The 26,216-nt window shown below is 38.3% G+C and overlaps 2 protein-coding genes across 7 annotated transcripts in view; both read left to right on the top strand.

Moving 5' to 3' along the window:
- ralgps2 (Ral GEF with PH domain and SH3 binding motif 2) overlaps positions 1–8,573 on the top strand; it is an 86,799-nt gene extending 78,226 nt beyond the window's left edge. The window contains exons 17-21 of the mRNA XM_079474000.1: positions 806–911; positions 1,735–1,827; positions 3,415–3,520; positions 3,879–3,970; positions 5,181–8,573. Coding sequence (XP_079330126.1) covers positions 806–911; positions 1,735–1,827; positions 3,415–3,520; positions 3,879–3,970; positions 5,181–5,210 — 427 coding nt within the window. The 3' untranslated portion in view covers positions 5,211–8,573. The remainder of the gene's footprint in view (positions 1–805; positions 912–1,734; positions 1,828–3,414; positions 3,521–3,878; positions 3,971–5,180) is intronic.
- Positions 8,574–10,221: 1,648 nt separating this feature from the next.
- On the top strand, positions 10,222–25,729 carry fam20b (FAM20B glycosaminoglycan xylosylkinase). Of its 6 annotated transcripts, none has more exons than XM_079475132.1 (9): positions 10,222–10,296; positions 16,252–16,359; positions 17,469–18,007; positions 19,432–19,518; positions 19,928–20,037; positions 21,071–21,242; positions 24,031–24,222; positions 24,378–24,437; positions 24,844–25,729. In XM_079475132.1, the coding sequence occupies exons 3-9, from the start codon at positions 17,631–17,633 to the stop codon at positions 25,073–25,075; spliced, it is 1,230 nt and encodes a 409-aa protein (XP_079331258.1). In that variant the 5' UTR covers positions 10,222–10,296; positions 16,252–16,359; positions 17,469–17,630; the 3' UTR covers positions 25,076–25,729. The 6 variants fall into 6 exon arrangements, with proteins under 6 accessions (XP_079331258.1, XP_079331256.1, XP_079331255.1 ...); XM_079475130.1 differs by having other exon boundaries at positions 10,224–10,296; positions 16,252–16,355; XM_079475129.1 differs by lacking the exon at positions 10,222–10,296 and adding an exon at positions 13,280–13,445 and having other exon boundaries at positions 16,252–16,355.
- The last annotated feature ends 487 nt before the right edge of the window (positions 25,730–26,216 follow it).

Below are 26,216 nucleotides of genomic sequence, written 5' to 3'. Positions count from 1 at the left end.
CTTAAAAGTAAAGTAGATAGTCAAAGGGTCGATTAAAATTTTGGTCTAAAACCGTGTGGAAAACGCAGGCCGTGACGCTTTCTCTTGTCAAATAACCCGTGGTGTGTCACGCTTGGTGTGTTATTTTGAGATGTTTTTTTTAAGTATGTGCACATGATAGTATGCCGCAAACATGAGTAATTTAGAACTCACATTATTTATATCTTGTGAAGACAAAATGTCTAAAATGGCCATACCTAGCTGTAGTTGCTTTATTCATTCTTGCTGAAGATTTCGTTAGTTTTCACTAATGGAGAATTCGCTACGATCGTGTAAAAGTACACCCACATCTGTCAGAGAAACTCACACAAAATTATTGAAACCGATATAGGTAAATATAATCGCTTCAGTTTAAAAGGAATGGTAAACTCAAACAACGAGAACTCATCATTTACCCCCCTTTATTTTCTGCAAAACTTGTGTAAAAGTCGGCTGAACATGTGAAGAAATACAATAAAACAAAGTAATGCTTATATGCTACTATATGCAATAAATCTCCTGTTGTGTTCGATGTCATACAGGTTTGGAACCACATGAGGGTCAGTAAATGATGGCAGATTTTTTGTGTCGCTTTAACGCTACCTTTTTTATCAGTTCTCTCAATTTCTCACCTTCCCTGGCCCTTTGCCTTTCAAACACTCCCATTCTTGTCACATCATGACCACGGGGTGTGGTGTTTAAATATATATTTACTGAATATTTAAGTGTGTGTACGTTTCACGTGTCCCAGTGTGTAGATTTATCCTCTGTATGTGTGTGTTTGCAGTTCTGCTGAGTCTGAGGAGCTGGCCGTGCATCTGTACCCAGGGGCCGTCACAGTTCAGGGCGTCCTGCGCAGGAAAACTGTCCTCAAGGAGGGCAAGAAGCCAACGGTGAGAGCAAAGAACCATTTGAACTCCTCATTTATATCCCATATGAACTCCATTTAATATTTTCCCTTGTAAAGCTCTCCGAACTAATACAGCAACCACATAGTAGTGCTCTGTCAAGTGTTCTAGTATTTAAACGTGAGTCCTTAATAGCTTCATATCTGTTCCAACTCTTGGAGCCTTATTGCTTTCTCCTGTCTTCTCTGATCTTTCCAAGTTACTTTCTCTCATGCTCGCCATGTGTTCTCTTCTGCTGTTAATCTCATCTCATCAAAAAAACAATGTGACTATCTGTATTATTGTGCATGGTTAGGAGACTAAATTAATGAATAGAAAAACTAACAAAAGATATCAAAAAGTAAAAAAAGATACATAAAAAAATGTATACAGTTTTTCTCCCAGTCTTTAATCGTTTAGGTTAAAGGTTCTTAACTGTCAATCAATTATCTATTAGCTCCATCAAACCCAGCTGGTTTGTTCAGAGAATCTTCAAATGGTGCCAAAGCATTAAAAGAAACCGCATTAAAGTCTAGACATGGGGCAGAGAGACCTTTATCTCCTGCACATGTTTGGTCTGCCACAACAGTATATCTGATCTTTATATACCGTTGGAGCTCTTACTCACACACAGGATAACTGTATCTATCGAATTGAAGATATTCCATATAGTTCTATTGTGTTTACACTTGGCTAGTTATGAACACTATAACCCTAGCCCAAACTCAAACCATAATCCTAAATGAAACCTAGAACTTTTATATGATGCCTCAAACTGTGTCTTGTGTTTGTGTGTAGACTAATGTTGATTCTCATTCATTCTCTCTAGGTGGCAGCGTGGACTAAGTATTGGGTGGCTCTTTGTGGTAATCATCTTTACTACTATACAGCTAAGTCCCTTAAAGCCACAGAAAGAAAGCATGTGAGTTTTCCTCACTTTCTCTGATACTTTCACACACACATTCTTGCAAACTAAACCTGCCTTTTAACTTAAAGACTTGACTATATTTTGTCGCCAAGAAGCACACGTATTAATAGGAAGTGGCCATCCAACATGACGATGACTAGTCACAGTTCAAAATGTTTATGTGTGGATAAAGATGACATTCTGAGAACATAGACTTCAATGCAACAAAAGTTTGTTTAAATGGTTGTGCAAAGGTCAAGGGTTTGTACAGACAACACAAATAAACTGGTGGAAAATATGAGTACAGCTTGTAGCGTAGTGGTTGTGGTGAACGTGGTTAGGTGTCATGAAACCTGTCTGGGTCATGTGTCTTTTAATTTCCAAGAGAAATGGATAAATAGTTTTAGCCTAAAAGGAACCTTTGAGAATTTTCTATGACAATAAGGCACAGTAAATACAATGCACAACAACATTCAATATTCAAGATCAATATTGTATTGGATTTTTAGTAAATCATAGTAGTTCTAAAATCCACAGTATATTTTTGGTTTACTAATATGTATTCGACTTTAAAAATACTGCTCCAAGTTTATGAGATTTGATATAAGTAGATTTATTTCCAGCCTTATGCATTTTAGCGTGCGATATACATTATACAGTCCAAGGGTGGTCCATCTGGGACTTATACAGCTTGCATCATAACAAATAAACTGATGACATTCGTCATTTACGAGGAAGGAAACATATTTGTTTTTTACCTTCAGCAAGATGCGTCACCACGTAACGAAGTCAGTATGGCATGTGGTCTCATGGTCCAGCGGGCCTGTATCTAGTAGACGCATGCATTGTGTATGCCAGGAAAGTTCCACAGAATGGAGTCAATCAGACAGAAAGCCCTGGGTGGTGGTCACAGAATTGTGACACAGTAAAGGAGGTATATACTTAGGAGCCAGGACGGATCAAAAATGAAGAATGCTAACAAACAGCATGCCTGATGTCTGAAAAAACAGTCTTGGATGCTAAAGGACACCAGCTGGTTGCAGTCATTGGATGATGAGATGAATGACATCATGATATGGGCCTAGCTTTCACACAATGACAGAATTAATGAAAAGCCTGTGTCGATTGGAGACACACACAGCCTTAGAAATGAGTTTTGTAATCTTATTTTTCCAATTTTTTATTTACTATTTTAAGGTTATGTATTTCAGTAAAGTGATGTATTGATTATTCTGTTCAGAAGCGACATTTCTCCCACATTCAAGATAAATTTAATACAAAAATGCGTCTATTTGCAGAAAATTTACGGGACAAACTTTTTGCAAAAATTTTTGCAGATCTTAAATACAGCAAAAACTTTAATATTCACGCTTAAAAACACAATACTTATATTTATACACCTGTTTCTTTTTAGAACTTTGATGCGTCTTGGCATTTTATCAGTCTTTTTCATGCTTCAAAACTGGAGCGGACTTTTATTTTCTTCTGGTGCTGTATATGTACATTATAGGTCATCCAATGGTCAGACACCTTTTTGCATTTAATATATGAAATAATTTATTTAATATATGTGATTGTTATACATTGTCTGTCTCATTACAGTTTAAGTCGACTGCCAGCAAAACTGTTCCTGTTGTGGGCTTGATGGCCATGATGGCAGATGACCCGGAGCATCCCGACGTCTTCATGCTGACAGACTCTGAGCACGGTGAGTCAGCCAATCCACACACACATTCATATTCTGACAGAATTGTCTGAACAACACTGACCAAAGGGTTTGATGCAGTAGCATGGGAAAAACAATTGCAGTATTTACATTTACACCTGCTGGTACTGCTCATCTGGTGCAAATCAGTGCACATGCTTTCAATTGTGTATGAGAGAACGAAACAGACGTCCTAAACATAGGCCTTCTGTGTGAATATGTAGTTTTGCACCCTGTTTGACCGAAGTGCCTCCGGTATAGAGCCACCCAAACACATCCCCTTTACCCGCATGGGCGGTACTGTCTGTATAGTAAAGTATTTTCTCTAAAATCTCTTCTTTGTCTGTTTTTGTGTTTACAGGAAACTCGTATAAGTTCCAGGCAGGGAACAGAATGAATGCTTTACTATGGTTCAAACATTTAAGTGCAGCATGTCAAAGCAACAGGCAACAGGTGAGGTTTGTCTATGTTTAGCTAAAAGCATTCACTTACTAAAGAAAATACAATATGAACGGCCGTCGTAGTGTTTCGAAAGGGAAGGGTAGAGTGAGCGGGTGGTTGCAGTTCGCAACCTTGCCGCTAGATATTACTGACTGGACCTTTAAAGCAAAATTGTTGATGATAATTGCTCCTTAGAAGCCATTGTATGTGGATGTCCTCAGGTTTAAGTAAATCACCTTTTCAAATCGGATTCAGGAAAGAAAAGATTTGCAGACAGTCCTTGAGGGTTTCAGCGGGATCTATTGCATTAAATGTTTTTTCATAATGACTTGAAGTTCACAGTTTATAATAACCTCCAAAATCATGGTTCATAAATAAATGTTTAGTTATTTAAATGAATAAAAAAATTCTCATGCCATGCCAGATGTATATGACTTCCAACACGCATAAATATTTAATGTTATAAAAATTATATGTTTTATATTTTTGTTTACTTTGTTGAAGCTCCAAAAACAAATTAATTCTTAAAACTGCACCACCCAGAAGGCCCTTGTTATTTTGCTGGATGCTTACTTTCACGTTTTTTAAAGGGATAGTTCACCCCAAAATGAAAATGTTGTCATTTCAAACCTGTATGACTTTCTTTCTTCCACACACAACAGATGTTTTGAAGAAAGTTTGTAACCGTTTGGCAACAGCGGTACCCTTTCACTTCTATTGTATGGACACAAAACCAATGCAAGTCAATGCGTACCATCGTTGTTCGGTTTTCTTTTGTCTTATGCAAAAGAAAGAAGTAATATACAGGTTTGTAATGATAAAAGGTTGTGTAAATGATGACAGAATTTTCATTTTGGGGTGAACTATCCCTTCAACCCCAACACTCTTTTGTAAATGTGTATTTAACTACAAATTGAGTTCAGCACAGACTGATGGTTTCAACAGACGCATATGCCATGTTGGTTTAAAGACCAATCAGTCATGGCTTTGTGTTTTTTTCACATTTCTCTGTTTAAATGGCCCAATGTGTCAATGTCTGGCAGGAATAATTCTCTATGTGAACAAAAGGGTGGGAGTTATCGAGAAACCTGTGTAAAAACAGTTTCACTGTTGAGTACAGATAGTGTTTCGGAAATGACGCACTGCAGCTTTATAGTATAACATATGCAACATTAAAATTTTTTCAACTTTGTTCAAATCTCTCTCTTTCTGCCTATCACAGGTCCCAGCGAATCTAATGTCCTTTGAATGAATGAGACCAGGACAAATCAAAAACATTGGGAGCTGATGAACGGCTGGATGAGAAGAGAGCAGAGGAATACGAGGATTAGCTGAGGGGAGAGGGGGCAAAGAGGCCGGAGATGAATAAAAAAGCTAAAGACTCCAGTGTTTCGTGTGTTGGAGCTTTTCCACTGCCATCACCCAGCCTGAGCCCCACGGCAAGCTCTCAAGCACCACTGCCTTAACAAGCAGAGTGTGTCCGTTTGTTTGTGTTTGTGTGTGTGCGTGTGTGTTTGTGTGTGTGTGAAAGAGATGGATTTCCCCAGCAGCAATGTTGTCTTCTCCACTGGCATTTAATCTGAAAGGACCACATTTCCTTTAGATTTTTATTTACACATCCTCCGTTGTCCAAAGTGAGGAACTCTCAGGAAAACATTCCTGAATGCATGAGCACCTCAGTCTTGGACTCTTTACAGACTTCTGGAGTTTGTTTACCCAACCTTTACATTATCAACGCTTGCTGCTGTTATTCTTTTTTATGTGATTGTTTACAAATCTGATCGATACTTCCTACCCCAGAATCACCCACAACAGCCTGGAAATCTCTTTCTCTGGATGACCAACCCTAACATGCAGACACAAAATCACACAATCGACACCCATTGTCTTTTCACACACCTGAATTAGATTTATGTGAGCGTGACTCAAGATTCTTCACAAGCAGTTTTAACTGTGGAAAATGAGGGTCCCTCGCCTATTACCAGAGAGGGCTCCGATTTTCGATTAATCCCAGATGAAACGAATCCGCATTCTTTAACAACTTCAGTAAACTCTTAGTTTCTGTAACCTTTTTTATCTCATTGTATGACAAGGCACATAAAATTGTAAAAGTTGCATAGGAAGAAGAGATAAAGAAGTCACACGGGAACCATGAGATGTTAAAAATATACACTCTCGGGTACTATAGATGTGACAATGCCATATTACGCGATAATAATACCATATTAGGCAAGAGCAAAACAAGTTCAACTGCAATGCTCACTTGTTTTTACCACGTTCAAACAACACGTCAACAAAACTCTTTTTCTTCACACTTATTAAGTCACTTGAAAGCTGTGAATGTCAGTGGGTGCGACCGTAAGTAGGTTTACATCTCCAAACTTGTATTTGGTCCCATTTATGTTTTTTTCAGTCCACCAATGCTTTTCCATTTTAAATAGAGGGAGCAACCATGGCGTGTTAGCGGATAACTTTTGTTTTTTGATTTTCTTTTAATGTTTTCTTTCCTTTTTGCTTTAATGTGGTTTTGCTTATTTTATTTCAGTATTACTGAGATAGTTGCACATGTCTAGATTATTTTAATAGTCTGTTACGTTAACATGTTACATTATTTTGTCTCGTCGTCTTGAAAGTAACGTCACACCTCGGCACGACTTTGGAACAGTGTGGACGTTTTCTTTCTTGTTGAGCCATTCTTGTCTGCGCTTTTGAGAGAACAGCTGACGGGAGGTTTGATGTTTGTTTGCTTTTGGCTCACGCGACCCATTTTGTGTGCATGTATGTGTTTGCTCTTTCTATATCCATTTTTGGGTGAGGAACAAATGAATAGCATCACTGTTTTGCAGATGCGTTTTATCTGCAGGGCCAGAATGCCTCAGGATGTTCATGTAGAGGGGTCCATCTTAATTGTTCTTTTTCATGACCTTTCTGAATCTTTTTCCTTGGGATTTCATGGACCTGTGTGTGATTCCAAGTTTGGCTCCCCGTTGTGTGGAATGTCTCACTGGGGTTCGAAGTCTTGTTTCCCGCAAACTGTTCGAAGGAAATGTCTTTGCTTTGTTTTTTACACTTGGCATTAATATATCATAAGACAAGAATAGGGCTTTTAGTCAGAATCAGATCAGATTTAGTTAACTTTGATTATCAGCATGTCTATTTGTTTTCCTCATTTTCTGTGTTTCGGCATGGGACAGGAGGGTTACAATTAGGAAACAGAGAGGAATAAAAAACTGAGTGTCTTTTGTTGCTCATATTCCTAAAAGAATATTTTTGTAATGGCACTATTTTATAAGGTGTCTCATAAGAAAGACTAGGGCACGATTTGATTTGATATGACATGCACAGCACAGCCAACATGCTATTTGTGGGCGTTTAAGTAATCTGTGGTAGTTTTTGTTTACATACATTTGTACTGAGCCTTTAATGTCAGGTGTTAGCACTTTGGTTTGTGAGTAAAGCTTTGAAGATCTGGATTCCGGGACTAGGTCTCCATAGCAAAGTAGAAGTGACTGGGATTGAGATGCTTTTACTTGAAAGTCTGTCGCGTTGGTTAAGCGTTTACATGGTCCATGGAAAGCTGAAGAATTTGTGATTGAAACTGTGATGACCTGTCCCCAAGAACCGATTTGTCATATCTAAGCCGTCATGTCGGCACAGGTCGAGAAACTGCATCTAGCTGAATGACCCATGCAGTCACACACAGGAGGTAATAGAAGGTTCTAGAAATGAGCAATATTTTACTACGCAACAAAAGAGGTAGGGTGCCTGTATGCTCATAAACGTCACATCACATACACTTTAGTGATGCGATTTATGCATTTTGACAAGTCCTCAACCTGTTCCACAGGGACTTGGACCAAAGTAAATTACAATGCTAGACACTTGAAGAGCTCTATTCTTCCTCTGCGGAAGCTTCCTCTCTCTGAAACATACATTAAACATGACAGGTGATGTTAAAAAAATTGTTGGAGGGAGAAAGTGTGTATGGACAATAATCTGATCAGGTTCTTCACACAGATTTTTTTCTGTTTACCATTTTTCACACTACATCCTGCATCCTCTCTTCAATAATTTTCATATTGTTTTAATAAACTGCGTATATATTTGTTTATAGGTTTTTTTATTGGTATAACCAGTTTTGGGAGGTGAAGGTTTGAACTGGGACAAGTTAATGCTGTTTTTTTGTGTGAAGTTCACTGTATCTCCAACTTGCTATAAACATGTCATTTTACTGTCTGTGTCTGTACAATGCATATGATATCATACACATACAAACCCAAGTACACACACCTGTGATGTTAACATATGGACTTCTGATCCTACCTGCCGTTTTTGTTCTAAACTCCACTGCATCACTTGTCTATGTAGTGATGTATTACAAAGAACTGATACTGTTTTGTAATGAGTTTAAGAAATGAATTTCCTTGTGTGCGTGTGTGTCTCACTCTGTTCCATCCTGTATCACCTGCTCCCACTCACTTTATATCTCTCCTGTGTGACCCGGTGACCTCAGGGGCTGATGGCCCAGAGAAGCACTATGACCTTTGAGAGATGTGCTCCTGGGTCCCAGTCAGGCCAAAACTAACTAATAAAAACTTTTGGTTGTATGTTTTTAATCTGGTTGCCTTCTGTGTGCTCTTTTGCTGACTCTGTGTCTGTGGCATATGACTTTCTGCAGTATGTAGCGTCTACTGTCAGCAACATTTATTTAAAAGGTGCTAAGGGTGCATGCCACAATGCAATGGACCTTACATTTCTCATGTGGTAAATTTACTTGAACCGGGATTTTATTCTTCGATACGGCTGACAAAGGGTTAACCATTTTACTAGTGTACCATTTTATTGTAACATTATATTAATTCAATGAAATAAAAATGCAATGTTAACTGGATGCCACTAAATAAAGATAGGCATGCTTTATGACGGGGTTCTCAAAGTTTACATTCAAAGCGTCCAAGGTCCGGTACAATTGATATTACAAAACTTTTAAAAACATTTAAAACAACTTTAAATAAATAAAAAAAACAAATCGACTCCGTGAAGAGTTTATTTGGGAAAACGTATAACTCAGTTGAAAAAAACATTTTAAATCATGTTTTTATTGTGTTAGTTAGCTGCATTTTATATTATTACTAAATCAAAAGAACCCAACTGCCGTTTCGTTGATTTTAATTTGAATGCACAAAAAACATTGTTTTTGAACTTCCTGTGTACAAGTTATTTTTTGCAAAATAAACTCTTCACATGCTAATCATCATATTCATGACGTCATCTAGTCGTACTTGCGTTTACTGTATTAACTGTTACATACAGCGTGCAAAATAGGCAAAAAACGCTCTCATTTACATATTTTCTGTTTATGAAATAGTTCATCAATGTAACTTTTACAAATGTCCGTCTGAGAAACAAACTATGCAAATATTAACAGACAAACTACATCCATTTTCAGGCAGTCTGTAAAAGTGACAGAGTTTTGGAAACGCCGTTTTGTTCGGTTGTTTGAATACGTTTTACTTTCTGCCGGTCGCTGTACAGATAGACCAAGAGAAAGACGAGCTGCGTCAGCAAAGCAAAATCACGCACTCGCGGGGCTGTAACGGCAACATTTTATTTACGCGATTAACCTGAAGAAGTCTGTGAACACTACTATAGACGCACGGCGCATATGCAGCGCGCTAAACGCTCTCTGCCAACTGAAAACAATTCAAACGATGTGCGTCTAACAGCAATAAACGCTTGTTACGTGATCAGTCCCCTATTATGGGATCAGAATCCCGCCAAAAGTATTGCGGGAATATAAAAAAATAAAATAAGCATAGATGAAAAAATTAATTAAGTCAGAACTTTAAACACATTTTAATGGTTATTGCACACAATTAATACATAAAGACAAAGTTGTCCCAATCGAAAAAAATGTTTTCAAACCCATTCTAAATATATTAATTCGTAGTTTTGCTTTGCATAATTCATGTAACATGTTTTTCTCTAGGAAAGCAGTTGTTCCCAATGCAACATTTTGAGTTGCATCATACAGTGGCCCACTAGTGCACAGCAAAACGAAATTCAAAAAGCAAATATAAATTCACAGCGCAATCAAGCCACAACACAACGGAATCGAGTCACAACACAACAGAAATTCTCCCGACCCCTTGAGGAACAATCTCATATGAACAAATTTGAGACTTGTTACACAGCACTTTTGAATGCTTGATTTTGATTGGCTAGTCATGACAATCTAATGACTTGGCAGCTGTGGAGTTGCTGCGCTGCTGCTGTCACTCATAGTGAAAATCCGTTGTCTCTGGACTGTCTTTCAAGGTCCCTAATCTGCCTGAAATGTATGTATATTTATGTATATTTTAATAAATGGCTGTGTCCACATTTATTTATAATTTGTTTACATTATTTAGCCTTTGGTTAAATAATTTATATTTACCATGCCATTTGTATTTGCCTTAATTTATATTTATCATGGCCACCTACAACTGACATAAGACGCAATTGAAACTGTGAACAGACAGGAACAATTACAGAAGAGGTGACTAAAATACTAATGAAAAAGCTAGCATTGGGTTGTTATTATTATATAGATATTTTTAAATGACAAACACGGCTTAACATTTACTATGCATGCATAGCCTCTAAATCAATTAACGTATAACCACGTGTTTAAAACGTGAGCATTGAGCATTGCGGGAATAAAATGCCAAGCTTGCTCATCTATATCATTAAAAGGATCAATAGATTTCTTGGTTTAGCAGAAAGTCCAGTGCGATTTTGTGTGCGATTTGGGCAACTTTGTATTAACGTATTATTTTTGTGCAATATAATTTAAAATGTGTTTAAAGTTCTGACTCACGGTTTAAATTCTTTAATTTAAGCTTATTTTAAATATGCCCGAAATACTTTTGGCGGGATTCTGATCCCATACCCCACACTTGTATGTGCGTGTGGCGCGCGCGCGCGTGTCTGTGTATACGCGTGCCTGCCTACCTGCCTGCAAGCGTGTTTGTTTGGAACGTGGCGGGTCCGGAACTAATTCCGGAGTCCGGAGATTTGGGAAGGGCTGATTTATGAAGTCGTAGGTTAGGAACCGAAAACCGGTTCTTATTCAAATATTAACATATAATGTGGTGAACAAATTGTGAGCATTATGTATATTCTGCACAGTGAGCAGTATAAATTATGCTCTGAATAGAACCCATTGAATGTGTGCTGCCCACAACTGTCAAAAATGCTGTTGACGTTATTTTAAGTGTTTATTTATTGCACAAAACACTGCAATCTTCTGCTAAATCTATGATAAGAGAAGGAAGACAGCTCATAGTCACTATAAGCATCGCAATACTCCTAAAAATGGCTGCAAGACTGCCATGGAACTTAAACGTATAAGAAATCATGACAATTAGCTTTTAAAAAGTTGTCACCATAAACGTGAGGGTATCATCATCAGTCATTTAATGTCTTAATGTGTATACTGGTCTGAAGCAGTTGTGTGCTCTTTTCCTCGGCTTCAATAACCGGATCTCTCCCCGTCTGCACTGAACCAAGCACGGAAGTACTGAATGTGCACTTAAAAATATAGAACAATTATAAGAACTGTGGTGCCCACTAGTGGTCGGGAGCATTTCCGTTGTGTTGTGGCTTTATTCCCTGTGTTGTGGCTTAATTTCGTTGTGTTGTGGCTCTATTCCGTTGTGTTGTGAACGTATATTTTCTTTTTAATTTTGTTTTGCTGTGCACTAGTGTGCCACCGTAGGATATGTCATACAGGAGCAATATTACAATAGGGGCTAATACAAAGACGCTGCATGGTGTGCTCGTCTAAATTAAAATACCATTCTCATGAACTAGCAACATCACACATTTAAACCAATACAATCTTTACACCCTCTTTGATTGATTGGCTAGAGGAGGAGATGTCAATCTAGAACTAGTGGACCAATGGTGACGCTAAAGCCTGCCCTAATTACCATGAAACTCGAACTGCACCATTTGGAAAAGCAAGCTCAGAACATGGAAAAACAAGCTAGGGAAAAAATAACGTCTGCGTAGAATTATAAGCAGAAAATATCAGAGAACACAAAAATGAGTGAAACAACCCAGGAAAACATTATTTTTTGTGCGATATGGGTACTTTGTATTAATGTATTAATTTGTGCAATATAAATTAAAATGCGTTTAAAGTTCTGACTCACGGTTTTATATTTTTTTATTTACGCTTTTGGCGGGATTCTGATCCCATACCCTACACTTGTATGCGCGCGTGTGTATACTCGTGCCTGCCTGTAAGCGTGTTTGTTTGGAACGTGGCGGGTCCGGAACTAATTCCGGAGTCCGGACTTTGGGAAGGGCTGATTTATGAAGTCATATGTAGGTTGGGAACCGAAAACCGGTTCTAATTCAAATATTAACATATAATGTGATGAACAAATTGTGAGCATTATGTAGGCCTATATTCTGCACACTGAGCAGTATATATGCTCTGAATAGAACCCATTGAATGTGCTGCCCACAACTGTCAAAAATGCTGTTGAGGTTATTTAAAGTGTTTATTTATTGCACAAAACACTACAATCTTCTGCTAAATCTGTGATAAGAGAAGGAAGACAGCTCATAGTCACTATAAGGATTGCAATACTCCTAAAAATGGCTGCAAGACTGCAATCTGCCATGAAACTTAAACGTATAAGAAATCATGACAATGAGCTTTTAAAAAGTTATAAACGTGAGGGTACTGTGATTATTCTGTCAATTTAAACCCTGCTTCCATATCTTCTTATTGGTAACAAGATGCAGAAACGCAGGCAGAGGCTGACATTTTCAAATATTGATTTCAATGTGGCAAAAAAAATCACCCGATCACTGTGGGCATACGTTTGCTGACATCTTCCATACCAGCGAGTTTAACCCCTTCCTTTCTCTAGGTTTAGAATTCATTTCTTATTTTCCTTAGTAAAAAACGTGCACTGCTATTTAGATGAACGTTTTGTAGACTTAATTAATAATTATTTCATTCAAAACAACATAAATCTATATTTTTTGACAAATATTTTACGAAATATATGCCATGTAGTATCATTCAATTGTGATCAGAATGATAAAACGCATCACAAGGGGTCAACAAGGCCCCGGGGATCTTTTCTGTGAAAAGTAATGATTCTTTCTATTCCCTAGATCCTAGTAAGAATGTTCTAAAATGTATTACTGAAGATCCTGTTGCTCATTTGCAAATGTGCGCGTACAAACATGTTATAAATTCATTGCGGTTTTAAATGAACGTGCTGGAGCTACGTGTTGTTTGACACCTCCCCCTGCTGTTCACAAGCGTTATATCACCACACAGTCAGAACTACATACTCTACAATACTGTGCAGTATAGATATATATGCATACTTTCAGATCATGTTCACTTTTTGCGATAATTTACAACATATATCACGAAAATTCATCTTTCGGGCCGACTTTCTTCTGAAACACATTAAAAGTGAGACTGCCTTGTCATTATTCGTTAAAAACAATGCATTTGGCAGACGCTTTTATTTAAAGTAACTTATATAGTGTCTAGTCTAACCAATTTAATTCGTTTGTGCTCCAACACCTATACATTTGGCATTAGTACTCTACTTAGCTTCAGGAACGTTTTCATCGCATTGTTTGTCCGTACAATCTAATTTTAATTAAATACATGTTTAAACAAACGTGACGTGAACTATTCCTTTAAGACGCGGAGGGGCTCGCTGGTGTCAATGTAAACCCAAGTGCACAGCCACCGATTCAGGAAGAGCACAGTGCGAATGATATAATGAAAGAAATCCGAATGACAGGCAGCTGTATATTGACGATAATCGTGTCTTCAGCGCGTTGGGATTTTTTCTTTTGAAATGTTTGTCGGCCGCGCGACGGTGAGTCGATACCTTTAAATGTCACGGTTTCACTGCTAGCTTGTTAGCCGCGCTGTGACTAAAAGCTTCGACATCACTAACATCACAGACAGTCACTCATACACAGAGATTCAGCATTTAGCGAGATGCGTGATAGTCGGTTTAATTGTTATCGTAATATGAGGGAATCGGGTTGAAACGGTCCACATAGGCTAGCAGGCTAACCTGTGCTAGCCGCTCTTGCTTTTAAAATACAGCGTGGGGTTTAATTTTAATATGTAAATATACTTTTCACGAGAAAAGCGCACAGGTGTAAGATCTTAAACAAACTGTGTAAATGTGTTTGCATACGTAGAAATAAATGTTAGTTGTAACGTGTGTTTAAACGCTTGTATGCTTTTGACAGCAGTGGTACAAGTCCGTCTATAGGCATCTTATGGGTTTTCTTAAATCTAAAAGGTTTCCGGCTTTTACATATAATTCGGTGCTTGCGCGTTTTTATCACTTGTCTCACATCTACTACTGTATGTGTGGTTAAAACCATATATGCCGTGCAGCTAGAATCCCTATGAATGGTTTTATTGTGCATCATTGGTGCTTGCGTGGACAGGATATGCTGTATGCAGTCCACCCAGTCAAATGCTTTCCAGCATAAATCCAAGGTAGCTCACCTGGGCATGTTCTGTACACTCAGCTGCTATTGATGAATTACGTGTCATCTGTTTTAGAAGATTTATTTTTACAACGTTTGCGAGGTGGGTGTTGCCATGCCAAAAACCTTAGTCTGGTCTTATTTGAAGATTGTAATTGTGATCTTAAATTATATCGGTGGAGGAATTCCTATAGATTGTACAAGTTCATTTGCAAGGTAGGTTTGGTTTTTAACAAGCATCTATTTTGTGATTTTTGGTCTAGGGACACCTATTTGGTCTCGATAAAGGCAGACAACTTTGATCAATAATGTCCAGCATGGCTTAGTTCTAGCCATGTAAATTCATTACATTAATAATTTCTAGGGATCTCTGGCAAACATTTGCCTACATCAAGTATCACGTGTGGGCTCATTCCACGTACTACATATTGGAGAACCGAAAATGATGGTTGACTGGACAGTAGAGATGGCCTGTGGCCACTGTGAGTTTCCAGCTAACATTAGTTGATAGAGAGATTGCTTCCAGTGTCTGGACATCACTGCATTGTCACAAGGTCTTGCGTTTTTGGATCATACTCATACTTATACAAACACGGATATTTAGCTTTTTTGTGATTTGTTTAATGTTGGATTGTGAGTATTTTTGTGCATTCTGCTTTATGTGAATGTTAGGAATAAAGGCTCTATGTGTTTATATGCAGTCCTATAAATAGGTTGGGAATTTAAAATCAGTTCCAGTTCTTCAATCGGAATCGGAAGGTTAGGAAAGGAATTTTGGGTTTAAAATTGTTGTAAAATTGCTCTTATTAGTTCCTGTGTGCACATTTTCAGAAATGTACACACGTTAACTTGTGATCTGATAATATCTTAATAAAAGCCCTTACGCAAATAAACCATATTTTAACCCTAGGAGTTTTAGCTTAACAATTTGTTTTCTTATAAAGCACAATAACCACACATTTACCATAGTTTTATTAAAGTATTTTGTGTAGAAATACACAAAACAGTGCTTTGGAATTGATCTAATTCGAACAATGCCCAACTCTAGCTATGAAGTATATTCAGACGGTGTGTTCCTGTTTTAAACCAGTGCCTGAAAATATTGGTGGAGCAAATGAATGTCTGAAATTCAAGTTTGACTGGGCCTGTAGAAAGACAATATTGTTGAGCTCTGCCCTGCAGTATAAATGTGTGTGTTTAGTTGAAGTCTTTGGAGTGGCAGAGCTCTCAAACACAGATAAGCCCCAGGCTCAGATAAGGAAGGGTTGATTATTTAGGCAGTGTTTGCTGGGGTTCAGGGCACAGCATTGTATTTTCTGTAAGTCTGAATGCTGCTACTGACTGTGAGTTTCTTTCTTCTGAATTGTGACCATGTGATGGTATAGATCTGTCATGAACGATTTATAGGTGTTCATATTGATCGTTGCCACGACGAGTTACATATATCATCAGAGGTTTTCTTCTTCCTGCTGAATATGAATCGTGTGTGTGTGTGTGTGTGTGTACAAATCATAAATTTATGTTGATATGGGTCTGGAGAGTCACAAACCAGATTAGCATTCAAATCCCTTCTTAAAATTTAACCATTTAGTGTGAAATTGAATCAGAGTGATAAAGCATGTGTGTGCATCTGTACAAGTGAATGTTCTCTTATATACCTACTGTGTGTCATAACTGCATAATCTCATGTGCCATCAATTCAATTGAGGTCTTATTGTTGATGTTCTAAATGTTGTTCTTTTTTATACTTTCTCAAGGAGATCAAGACTGCTGAGAGATGCAACAGAAACGAATGAGTAGAGGACTCCTCCATCTTGATCAGACAGTAGCAGACAGCTGAGACAAAGACACACCTAAACAGGCAGGTGTTGACTCCACCCTGTACACAACAAGGCAAGGCTGCGAGGGCGGGGTCACAAGATGATTTCCAGAAATCCTTTTGTTATTTGTTATTTAGTTATTTTGGGGGTCGCGGGCTGAGAAGTTTGGGAACCCCTGCCTTAAGGGAATCTGATATGGTTAGTGTGTTAGAGGTTGTCATGGTAAAGGTGCCATAAGCGATTTCTGAAAACTCTGGTCGTTATATTAATTTGACAATACAACAAACACACTACTACGCAAACTGAGCATGCCTCTTCCTGCATTGCGCCGATCTCAAACGTACAGTGCAACTGCAGCGCAGGCATGAAATGTTTAACTTTATCATACCACACAAATAGTAACGGAAATGAAAAAACAAGCAAAGACGTCACAAATATATACAAGCAGCACACTGGTTCCAGATAAACAATGATGTTCAAAACTGCTCCATTACACAGCTAATATTACAACAACAGTAACATATCTTGGTCCTGACAAACAGCAAAACCAATGTTACTCACATGCTGATCCGAATCAAAGCAACCTCCTCGGTCCAACAGGTCCTAGCTCCTGCCTGACTTTTATCCATCTTTTTATCCTTAAAATCCACAGACCCTTTACTTTTATGTAATAAAGAAGACATCGCTCTTTGTGTACAGTCTTGCTCTCTTCCCTCCATCAACATGAGTGGACATGCCCCTCACTGCTGATTGTCTACAAGTTTGTTTTGGTACTCGGCCCGACTCAGTTTTCTAAAGCGTATTTGAAAAAATTCCAACCCTGCCTTTAAAAGATTTATCTATATAGCATTTACTCACCCTCATGCCATCCCAGATGTGTTTCAATTCCTTTCTTTAAGATGAATAGACTAAGTATTTATATCAGAATGGGGTAAATTTATGCAGTAGCACAAACAGGGTTGGTCTGATACATCTCCTACATCAATGAGAGCTCTTATCTGAAGTGCTCAGATTTTTCGGTCTCTGTCAAAGTAATGTCTGCTTGTGTTGACTCAAGGCATTCAAACTATATAAATCATAGCACTTGCACTTGAAAAAAACATGCTCCCTCTCTCTGTATCCTTTTTTTGTCTCACATCTTCCTTTTCTCCCAGGAGGTGTCATCCAAATCACACTTCGGTGGTTTAAACCCCTCCTGTCCTGTGGTGGTGCTGGGCAGACGACGGGCAGTGCCATGCCCCAGGCGTGAGAGTGCATTCTCCGGCAGACTCAGGCGTGGTGGTGGACCCCCGGCGGGCGTCTGGCTGTGGGAGGTGATGAAGCTAAAGCAGCGTGTGGTGGTGCTATGCGCTGTGCTTTTTCTCCTCGGCCTGGCTAAGGTTTTTCTTCTGGATGGGGGCGAGGGATCAGCCGCCAGTCGCCGCGACCTCCGTGCCTTCCGTAAGATGGAGGCCAACCTGGCCCTGGCCAAAGGAGCTCGCCTCACACACACTTTGCAGTCACCCTGGGAAGTGGCAGCACAGTGGGTCGGTCCACGAGAGGTGGACCCGGACGAAACACCGGAGCTAGCCGCAGTGTTGAATGCTCTGGCCACTGCCCGGGTGGAGAGGGCGGACGTGGGCTATAAAGGCACCCAGCTTAAAGCCCTGCTGGTGCTTGATGGAGGACAGAAAGTGGTATTCAAACCCAAGAGGTGAGAAGGGTGATTAAAGTGCGGAACAATAGAGAAAGTAATGAGAATGTGAGTTCAGTTAAAAGGAAACGAGTGAGTGATTTTGAGAGCGTGAGGGGAAGAGTGAGTGATTATAGAGTGAAAAAGCAAATGAGTGATACAGAGAATGAAGCATATTAATAAGAAATCTCAGTTGTCTTAGTTGCTGTTAGTTATGCGTGTTGATGGTGATTTAGGCCGTGTTCAGACTTGAATTCTTTTTTTAGCTGATAGCGTCTGTTTAGTCTATAGAATAAACCGTGTTTTCAAAAAAACATCCGGAGCGCGCTTATTAGGTAAAAGTTCAACTTTTCAGAAAAAACACCCTACATCAAGCTCCTTTTTCACAGCTTACCAATATCAGAGACCTGTCGTTTCCATAACAACATGTGAGGAACGTGATTGGTCGACAAGGCTCAAGCTTGAAAAAATGTAATGGCGGCCGAAACACCCGTTGGTGCATAGTTTTGTATAAATGTACATTCAACTTTCCCTTTCAACAAGTTTGCATGATTGCATTTCTAGCGAGAAATTAGAATTGTAGTTTTTAAATATGTGATTAACTAATACAAAGTCGCTCTCTGATTATAATTCAAATAGACTTCCGTTTCTGGGCTGCCTTCGTGCACAGACGCTGCTATTTGGAACCATACATTTAATTCCTTATCCTCCAAAACTTCCATTTGTGAGAAAATGTAAAGGAAAGAATGTGCTCTAATATAATACACGGCCAGGATGGATGATGTTATTGATGTTAGGATAGATGATGTGTTTTGATATATCTAATTCAGCAGAATAAAATGTAAAAAAAGTGCATGTTAGATTGAGAGTGACTGATGAATCTACTTAACTAGGGCATAATATTTGTCTGTGCATGTTAACTGTATTTATAAACACATACATGTAAACATATTTAGGATATATTTACATGTATTTAGTTATATTTATCTTTTTATTACATTTTATATTTTACTTAAATATACACAGTTGTGTTTACAAATACAAAATATATTTTCACAGTGCACAGACATATATAATATCAACACCAACTTTTATTCTGTGAATAATCACGAATAATCGTTTGACAGCACTAATACTAAAGAAATCAAATTTCTGCAAGTATGGTCCAAAATTAACAATATAAATACAAATTGGCATATAGTTGCATCACATTGAAACAAACAGCAATATAGAGGGGGACTTCTATGAAACTGATTTTTGGCCTTGTTGTCTGTCCACTATTAAGGTAAAAATCAAGTGATAATCACAGCCAATTTAACATATTTCTAAGAAACCGTTGTGTGTTGCACGATACATTGCATCTCTTTATTGTGTAACATTTGTCTGCTCATGTTTTTTGTTTGCTTCTTTCTAATATGGATGTATTTTCTTTATTGTGTGATCAGGTACAACAGGGACTACGTGGTTGAGGGAGAGCCGTATGCTGGGTATGATCGGCATAATGCAGAAATCGCTGCTTTTCACCTGGACAGGTAACTCTCACACACTAACTAGGGCAACAGGATTTTTACATAATGGTTGTAGATACGTCTCTTGTATTGAAATCTGTAATAAAAAATTGTGTTTATTGAAAGCTTATGTCGGGCACAACATGAGTATTTTACACGGAGCAGGTCACCTCATTGGGACTGACATGTTGATCACATAACTGGTCAAACATTTTGTTAATATACTTTTAAGAGGGCTGCCATATCGGCCAGGAAAACAAAACCACCCTATACAATAAATTGTAATGTACAAATTATAATATTTAAATAATTGTTTATCCCTAAAACAAATGCATGTTGTCCACACAAAAAACTTGTTATCGAAATGTATTCCTATGCTGAAAAACAATACTGGTCTGTCATGTTGTGTCATGAGCTCTTTGATCTCTTGCAGGATTCTGGGTTACAGAAGAGCACCGCTGGTGGTGGGGAGGTTTATAAATCTGCGCACAGAAATAAAGCCAGTAGCCACTGACCAACTGCTAAGCACTTTTCTCATGCACGGTTAGTTTTACCCTTTCATTTATTTCTTGAAATGAAATCCCCGCTTTGCTTTGCATTTTTCATCTTCTTTTCTTTTTATTGCTTTTACACCTGTTTTCCACTGACAAGATGTGCCATGTCTGGAACAGAAAGGGTGGCTTTGTTCATTAAAATGGCACAAGTGTTGAAATATGAAACATATACGGGTGGTTTCACGGACGGGTTTTAGACTAGTCCTAGACAAAAATAAACGTCTGTACTGGCGTATCTCAAAATACATCAGTGCCTTTGTGCTGTCTCAAATTGCACACATGTAATGTTTTTGGTAAGGTTAAAACGACTTAAATATTCTAATAAAATTTATTCCAAATCCTGGTTCAATCCCAGTCCCGGAAACCACCCCTTAATCAACCTCAAATGTGTGCTCGACCAAAAAATTGGGGTTGAAAAATAAAAGAAGGTTCTCAAGTTAGGCTTGTTCGGAGAACACGTGAACCAGTTCCATTTAGTTGGAAAAGGGGTCTCATCTCACTCTGTCAGTCCCCCTCTTTCTTCCTTGTGAGCCTCTGGTGTTATCTTTGAAGTTGTCATGGTAGAGCATTTAGCTTTTAGGACCCCATAAAGGCACACAATCGCTCATGTTTGTTTTTCCTTCAAGACAAATTCCCCACTTAAGAACATACACGACAGCACATTTAATGTCACTGACTTTAAACTGTGAAAACGTCTCTCTTATATAAAACAAACATGACAACAAACTCCAGAAAGCAAGGGCTGTCAAAATTATATATGAAGAAGGAACTTATAAAAGTACAAACCATTGGACCGACTATCCATCACAGCCTCATTTTCATAAAAAATTAATTGTCATTAATCCAAACTATTGTTTTATTGGTGAATTAACACAACCATTTTTGTATGAAATATGTTGCGGCACTTTGCATAATCAACTGCTTCCAGAATGATCCTCTCATTCATTCAAAAATAACACCGTGCCTTCCACACACTAAGCAGCATTATCAATGGTAATTGATGCTAATCTCTCTGTCTGCAGGAAACAATACATGTTTCTATGGGAAGTGTTATTACTGTCGTGAGACTGAACCTGCATGTGCAGAGGGAGATGTGATGGAGGGATCGATAACTTTGTGGCTGCCGGACGTCTGGCCTCTACAGAAACACAGACACCCGTGGGGACGCACATATCGAGAGGGCAAACTTGCCAGGTACTCAAAAATGTTTGTTGTCTCTTTCTTTCTTTCGTTTGTTGTACTCTCCCCTCTCAATATATTTTAATTTGTGACTGGAATGAGTATAGAGGTACTGGTTGCTATTTTTGAAGAGCTTCAGTCTGAAATCTCATTCTTTCTGTGTTGCTCTTAGGGACTTTCACTGAGTGACATTTATTTGAGGTAGCAAGCACAAAGGTTTTACAGTGTAAATGGCATGGCGGTGCAGTATATCTTCAACTCCGTACAGTAACTGGTGATTAAAATCACAGCATAGAAAACTGAATGTCTGGGTTGTGGCTTACAGATTTTACAAACAGCAAAGACATATTTCCTGAAATGAGGCTCTGTTTTTTCCCCCAAACCTATATAGTGTCTAACTACAGAATACGATATGCTGAATTTGGTTTGTGTTCATAGTTTTGGCAGACTAACGTTTACAAGGAAAGTCAATTTCCTACATAATTAACTTTGTGAAATATAAGGAAATATATGGACACACCTTTAATAATCATGCTTATTTTTAGATTGTTGCTCCTCCCTTTACTAATTTGAGCTTTGTGCGACCTGACAAGTTTTTCACACCATAGCTAGTAAAGCGTTTTTTGTTGTTGTGATTAATCAATTTGTCTTCAATGGAACTATTAGAATAGCTGAAGCCATTTCTTAAGAGGGAGTGGTAATTTTCCTTTTGTCCAGGTTTCATTCATTACCAGGGTTAGCTATGTGACGCGACCAAATTGACTTGTTTTGCAGGGCTGGATACTACAACTGCTGTTTTAAAAAAAAAAAAGAAGTTTGAGAACAATACTGTGCAAACGTATTGGGTATGAAAGTACTTTTACCCCAAAACTGTTTCAAGTTATTTATATCTTATGGACTTGATAATGGTGAGACCACATCTCCAAGTGGAGCTCCGGCAGTTGTAACACTCCTTGTGCAAACATTTACATTTATTCATTTGGCAGACGCTTTTATCCAAAGCGACTTACAAGTAGTTTTTTTGAAGTGACTCATTACTGCAGAGCAATCAGGGGTAAGGTGCCTTGCTCAAGGGCACTTCAGTCATGACCTGCTGGCACTGAGATTTGAACCAGCAACCTTCTGATCACAAGCCCTACTCTCTAACCCCCAGGCCACAACTGATACAAATACAAATAATGCCAATAGAACGAATACACTAAAGCAAAAGTAATAACAGGAAGTTGCGATAGTTTTCACGCAAAAATCACGCAATACTTCATCGCATTATCCCTGAATAAGTGTGGATTTACTTTACATTTGTGTTGTTTACATTATGCACGTATGCGCTGATTGCCAACAAAACAGACATTTGACACAGTTTCACCAAATGCCTGCGTTTCATGACCGGCATCTTTAAGGGCTGGGACCACTCCAAACGATTTGCAAATCCAGCGTCGGCTTCTTTACAAAGCATTCTCACCAAAATGCAACGAATAAAACAAACATGAAGCACCTTGAGGGGCGTGCTCTTTTTCGCGCTCTGGTTGATGTGTGCACGTGCGCTGTTCCTGGTGAATTGCCCATAAAAGAAATAAGGCAAATAACTTCGTTATGTAACAAAGAACCATGTTCGGAAAAAAACTTTACGAAACTCTTATGGAAATGAAAGAGTGTATTTGGCACATAAATACTACGTTATACATACAACAACTTTTTTAACACTTGGACCATGTTCAACACGATACAAACCCTTTAAGAGTGTAAACAACTAAGAAAGCATGAAATAACAATTATGCTTAAAGGTGCGGTCCGATGCTAAGCGCACTGGGTTAACTAACACTAAATTCCATTGGTTTTTCACTTAAATTCCAATGCTTATTTTAACTAAGGTAGGGTAGGATACATAATAGAGGCCAACCTTAACAAGCTAGCTTACGGCGTACAGTCCCACCCTCCCTTCAAAGCACTCTTCAAAGCCAACCCTACTACAAAAGATATGCAGATACAGAGTTTGACAGTCATGTGACACTCAGCACTCAGACCAAAGATATTTATTTTAATTCGGAACATGTTTAGATGACTTTACTTGGTAATTGCTATCAGGATGTAAAGAGACTTTCAACCAGCACAGCAGAAAAAAATGTTTGTGAAGAATCAGATTTTTGTGGAACAATGAAAGCGATAAAGCCACTAAAAGATAGATGACACATCTGCATACCGCCAAATCTAACTACATAATTTTTCCATATTATACTCAAAGTTTCCGTTCTTATAAACTGAGCCAGACATTACAGTATCAAAGAAAACAGCATTATTTTGGGATGGAACATATCAGATAATTTGTATAAAAGTCCAGTATAACCCAATTGTGTCGTTTTGGTCATGTGGGTAAGAGGCTAAATAGTATTTTGGAAACTTAAGTGAGAGTATGAATAATTAGCGTGTGTCATGGAAAATGTGTGTTGAAGAGACAATCATTGTGGCTTCGGTTAATCTGACATGCATTTTAATAATACATATATCTTTTTCAGTACAAAGCTGTTGTATGTGTGTATAAATATTAATTGTAAAGCACACAAAAATGCTAATAGATTACTTGTACACACAGGCTTGGCTAATAGCTGTTATATTCTACAGTAGGAGGTTTGCTAACCTGTATATTACATATCCACAGTGAGATGATGATATTTTCTCTGAAATGCTGAAGAAAAATGTTCAATCCATCCAAACCCTTTTGGAATCAGTGAATCATCATGTTCTACTAGGGGTGTCTGTTGCTATTGATTGTCTTGATCGATGGCTATGTATTTCTGTGTTGTAGGTGGGAGTATGATGAAAGCTACTGCGAGGCTGTGAAGAAAATGCCTCCTTACGATGCCGGCCCACGGCTCCTGGATGTCATCGACACAGCCATCTTTGATTACCTTATCGGAAATGCTGATCGACATCACTACGAGAGTTTCCAGGATGACGGTGGAGCCAGCATGTTGATTCTTCTGGATAACGCTAAAAGGTAGAGATGAACAGGCTCATAAGAAAAGTCAAATGAAACTTGTTACTACATTATTTTACTGTTAAGCTTCACCATAAGGAACCATGGTCTAGAGAAGACAGTTAAGAACATCTTTGACATGTTCAAAATGGCCTTTGTGTTTTTTCCACCTGCAGTTTTGGAAACCCAGCTATGGATGAGAGGAGTATTCTGGCACCCCTTTATCAGTGCTGCATGTAAGTGTAAACATACACACATAGTTTATTTCTTTCAAGCCAAACTAAAGTTATAGTTTGGTACAATGGAAATACTGTTATAATTTACTCACCCTCTTGTCATTTCAAAACTATATGACTTTCCTCTGCAGAATACAAAAGAAGATTTTTTTGAAAAAGCAATGGTGGTACCCGTTGACTTAAATTAAATAAAGTTTTGTGTCTATACAATAGAAGTGCATGGGTTCCACCGTTGTGCAACAATGTAATACAACTTACCATTGACCGCTTTGTTTCCCACTTCACTCAAGTCTGTTTTAATTTTTATTGATTTGTTATTGCAAATATTTGCTAGCATTTGAATGAGCAGAGCAAAAAGTTGTAAAGGATCTGATACATTACTTTGTTCTCTATTTGGATCAAACAGGGTTCGTATCTCTACCTGGAACAGACTGTCCTTACTGAAAGGTGGAGTTTTGAGCTCAGCGATGCGTCAGGCCACCGCCCACGATCCCGCATTTCCTGTGCTGACGGGGCCGCACCTCGCCGCACTCGACCGGCGTCTCAACGGAGTGCTGGCTACGGTGCGGCAGTGCATAGAGACGCAGGGTGCAGACAACACACTGATTGAGGATCGCATGAACCTGCCTCATTCTTAAAGACACTGGAAAGTGAAAATGGGTTTATGGAGCTGAGCACTGACTTTTGCACAGGCTCTATCACATTCTCTACCTGCTACAGACCTGGAGGCCACAAGAAGCCTTAGGAAATGACCTGGAGGAGAACAGGGAACTGTTTTTTTTTTTAAACTGGATAGATTCAGTTAAGACAATGTGGGCAAAACTTTTCATCTTGTCCTCTGGATAGAGTAAAGCAGTCTTTGCAGCCAATTGGTGAAAAACCTGCTTTGTGTAACTGTATTCTTTACAGCTCATTCCACTGGTATGTTTATTTTCTCATTTTTAAAAAGACTGGAGGAATAAGGTTACCAATCAGAATTTGGGATTAGATATTTGGCTTAACACTGTGGCTCAGGAATGTGGAATTATTTTCCATAGTTCAAGTAGATGAAGAGAGGCGACATTATCAGATTTTTTTCGCTCAAATTGTACATACAGATCAAGCTTTGAATAATACTGAGTAATAATGTTATTTACCTTAAGATATTGACTGGAATGATTGAAGTATGCAAATAAAGTATCGTACAAAGTTGGCAGGATGTTGCTACTGATGTTCAAAGATGTTGACGACACAGCAATGTAAAGCTATTGCAAGACATTTTGAGAATTAAAATTAATATTTAAAACTTCTAGAATCTTGCTTGTTTGTTTTCTTTTTGGATCTTTGGCAGACAACTTCCTATATAAAGAAAAACAGCACAGACTATAGGGACAGACCCTCTCTTCAAGGGTTATGGGAGATCTTAAAGTGGTGGTGTTTAAATATGCAGCATTTGGATTATTAGTTTATATTGTTTGGCTACAAAAAAGGGGGGTTTCTGCAAGAAATATGTTGGTAAGAAAAATGTCAAAATTCTCTTTTGACTTCTAGAAAATCTTAAAATGCTGCATTTTTTCCATCCAGTGTTTGGTCAAAATAGGATAAACAATGGGTTAAAGATGAGGCAACACATGCAGTTTCTGCCAATCTCAAATTAATCTTGAGTACCTATACAGTAGTATTGTATACTTTTGCATTATCCCTGCGTAACTGTTGATTCACTATAAGTTGGTGTTGTTTACATTATGCACGTACACGCCAATTACCAACAAAACACAAACATGTGAGTTAGTTTGACTT

The sequence above is a fragment of the Barbatula barbatula genome (assembly GCF_947034865.1).
Source record: "Barbatula barbatula genome assembly, chromosome: 15".
NCBI classification, from domain to species: Eukaryota; Metazoa; Chordata; class Actinopteri; order Cypriniformes; family Nemacheilidae; genus Barbatula; species Barbatula barbatula.
Note: the sequence above shows the minus strand (reverse complement) of the source record. Positions and strands in the feature narration are given on the sequence as shown.

Excerpts from the sequence above, each read along its gene's own strand:
- fam20b (XM_079475132.1), top strand. The coding sequence starts at position 17,631 with ATGAAGCTAAAGCAGCGTGTGGTGGTGCTATGCGCTGTGCTTTTTCTC. Across the intron at positions 18,008-19,431 it reads GTGGTATTCAAACCCAAGAG|GTACAACAGGGACTACGTGG; the intron begins GTGAGAAGGGTG and ends TTGTGTGATCAG. Across the intron at positions 20,038-21,070 it reads AAGCACTTTTCTCATGCACG|GAAACAATACATGTTTCTAT; the intron begins GTTAGTTTTACC and ends CTCTGTCTGCAG.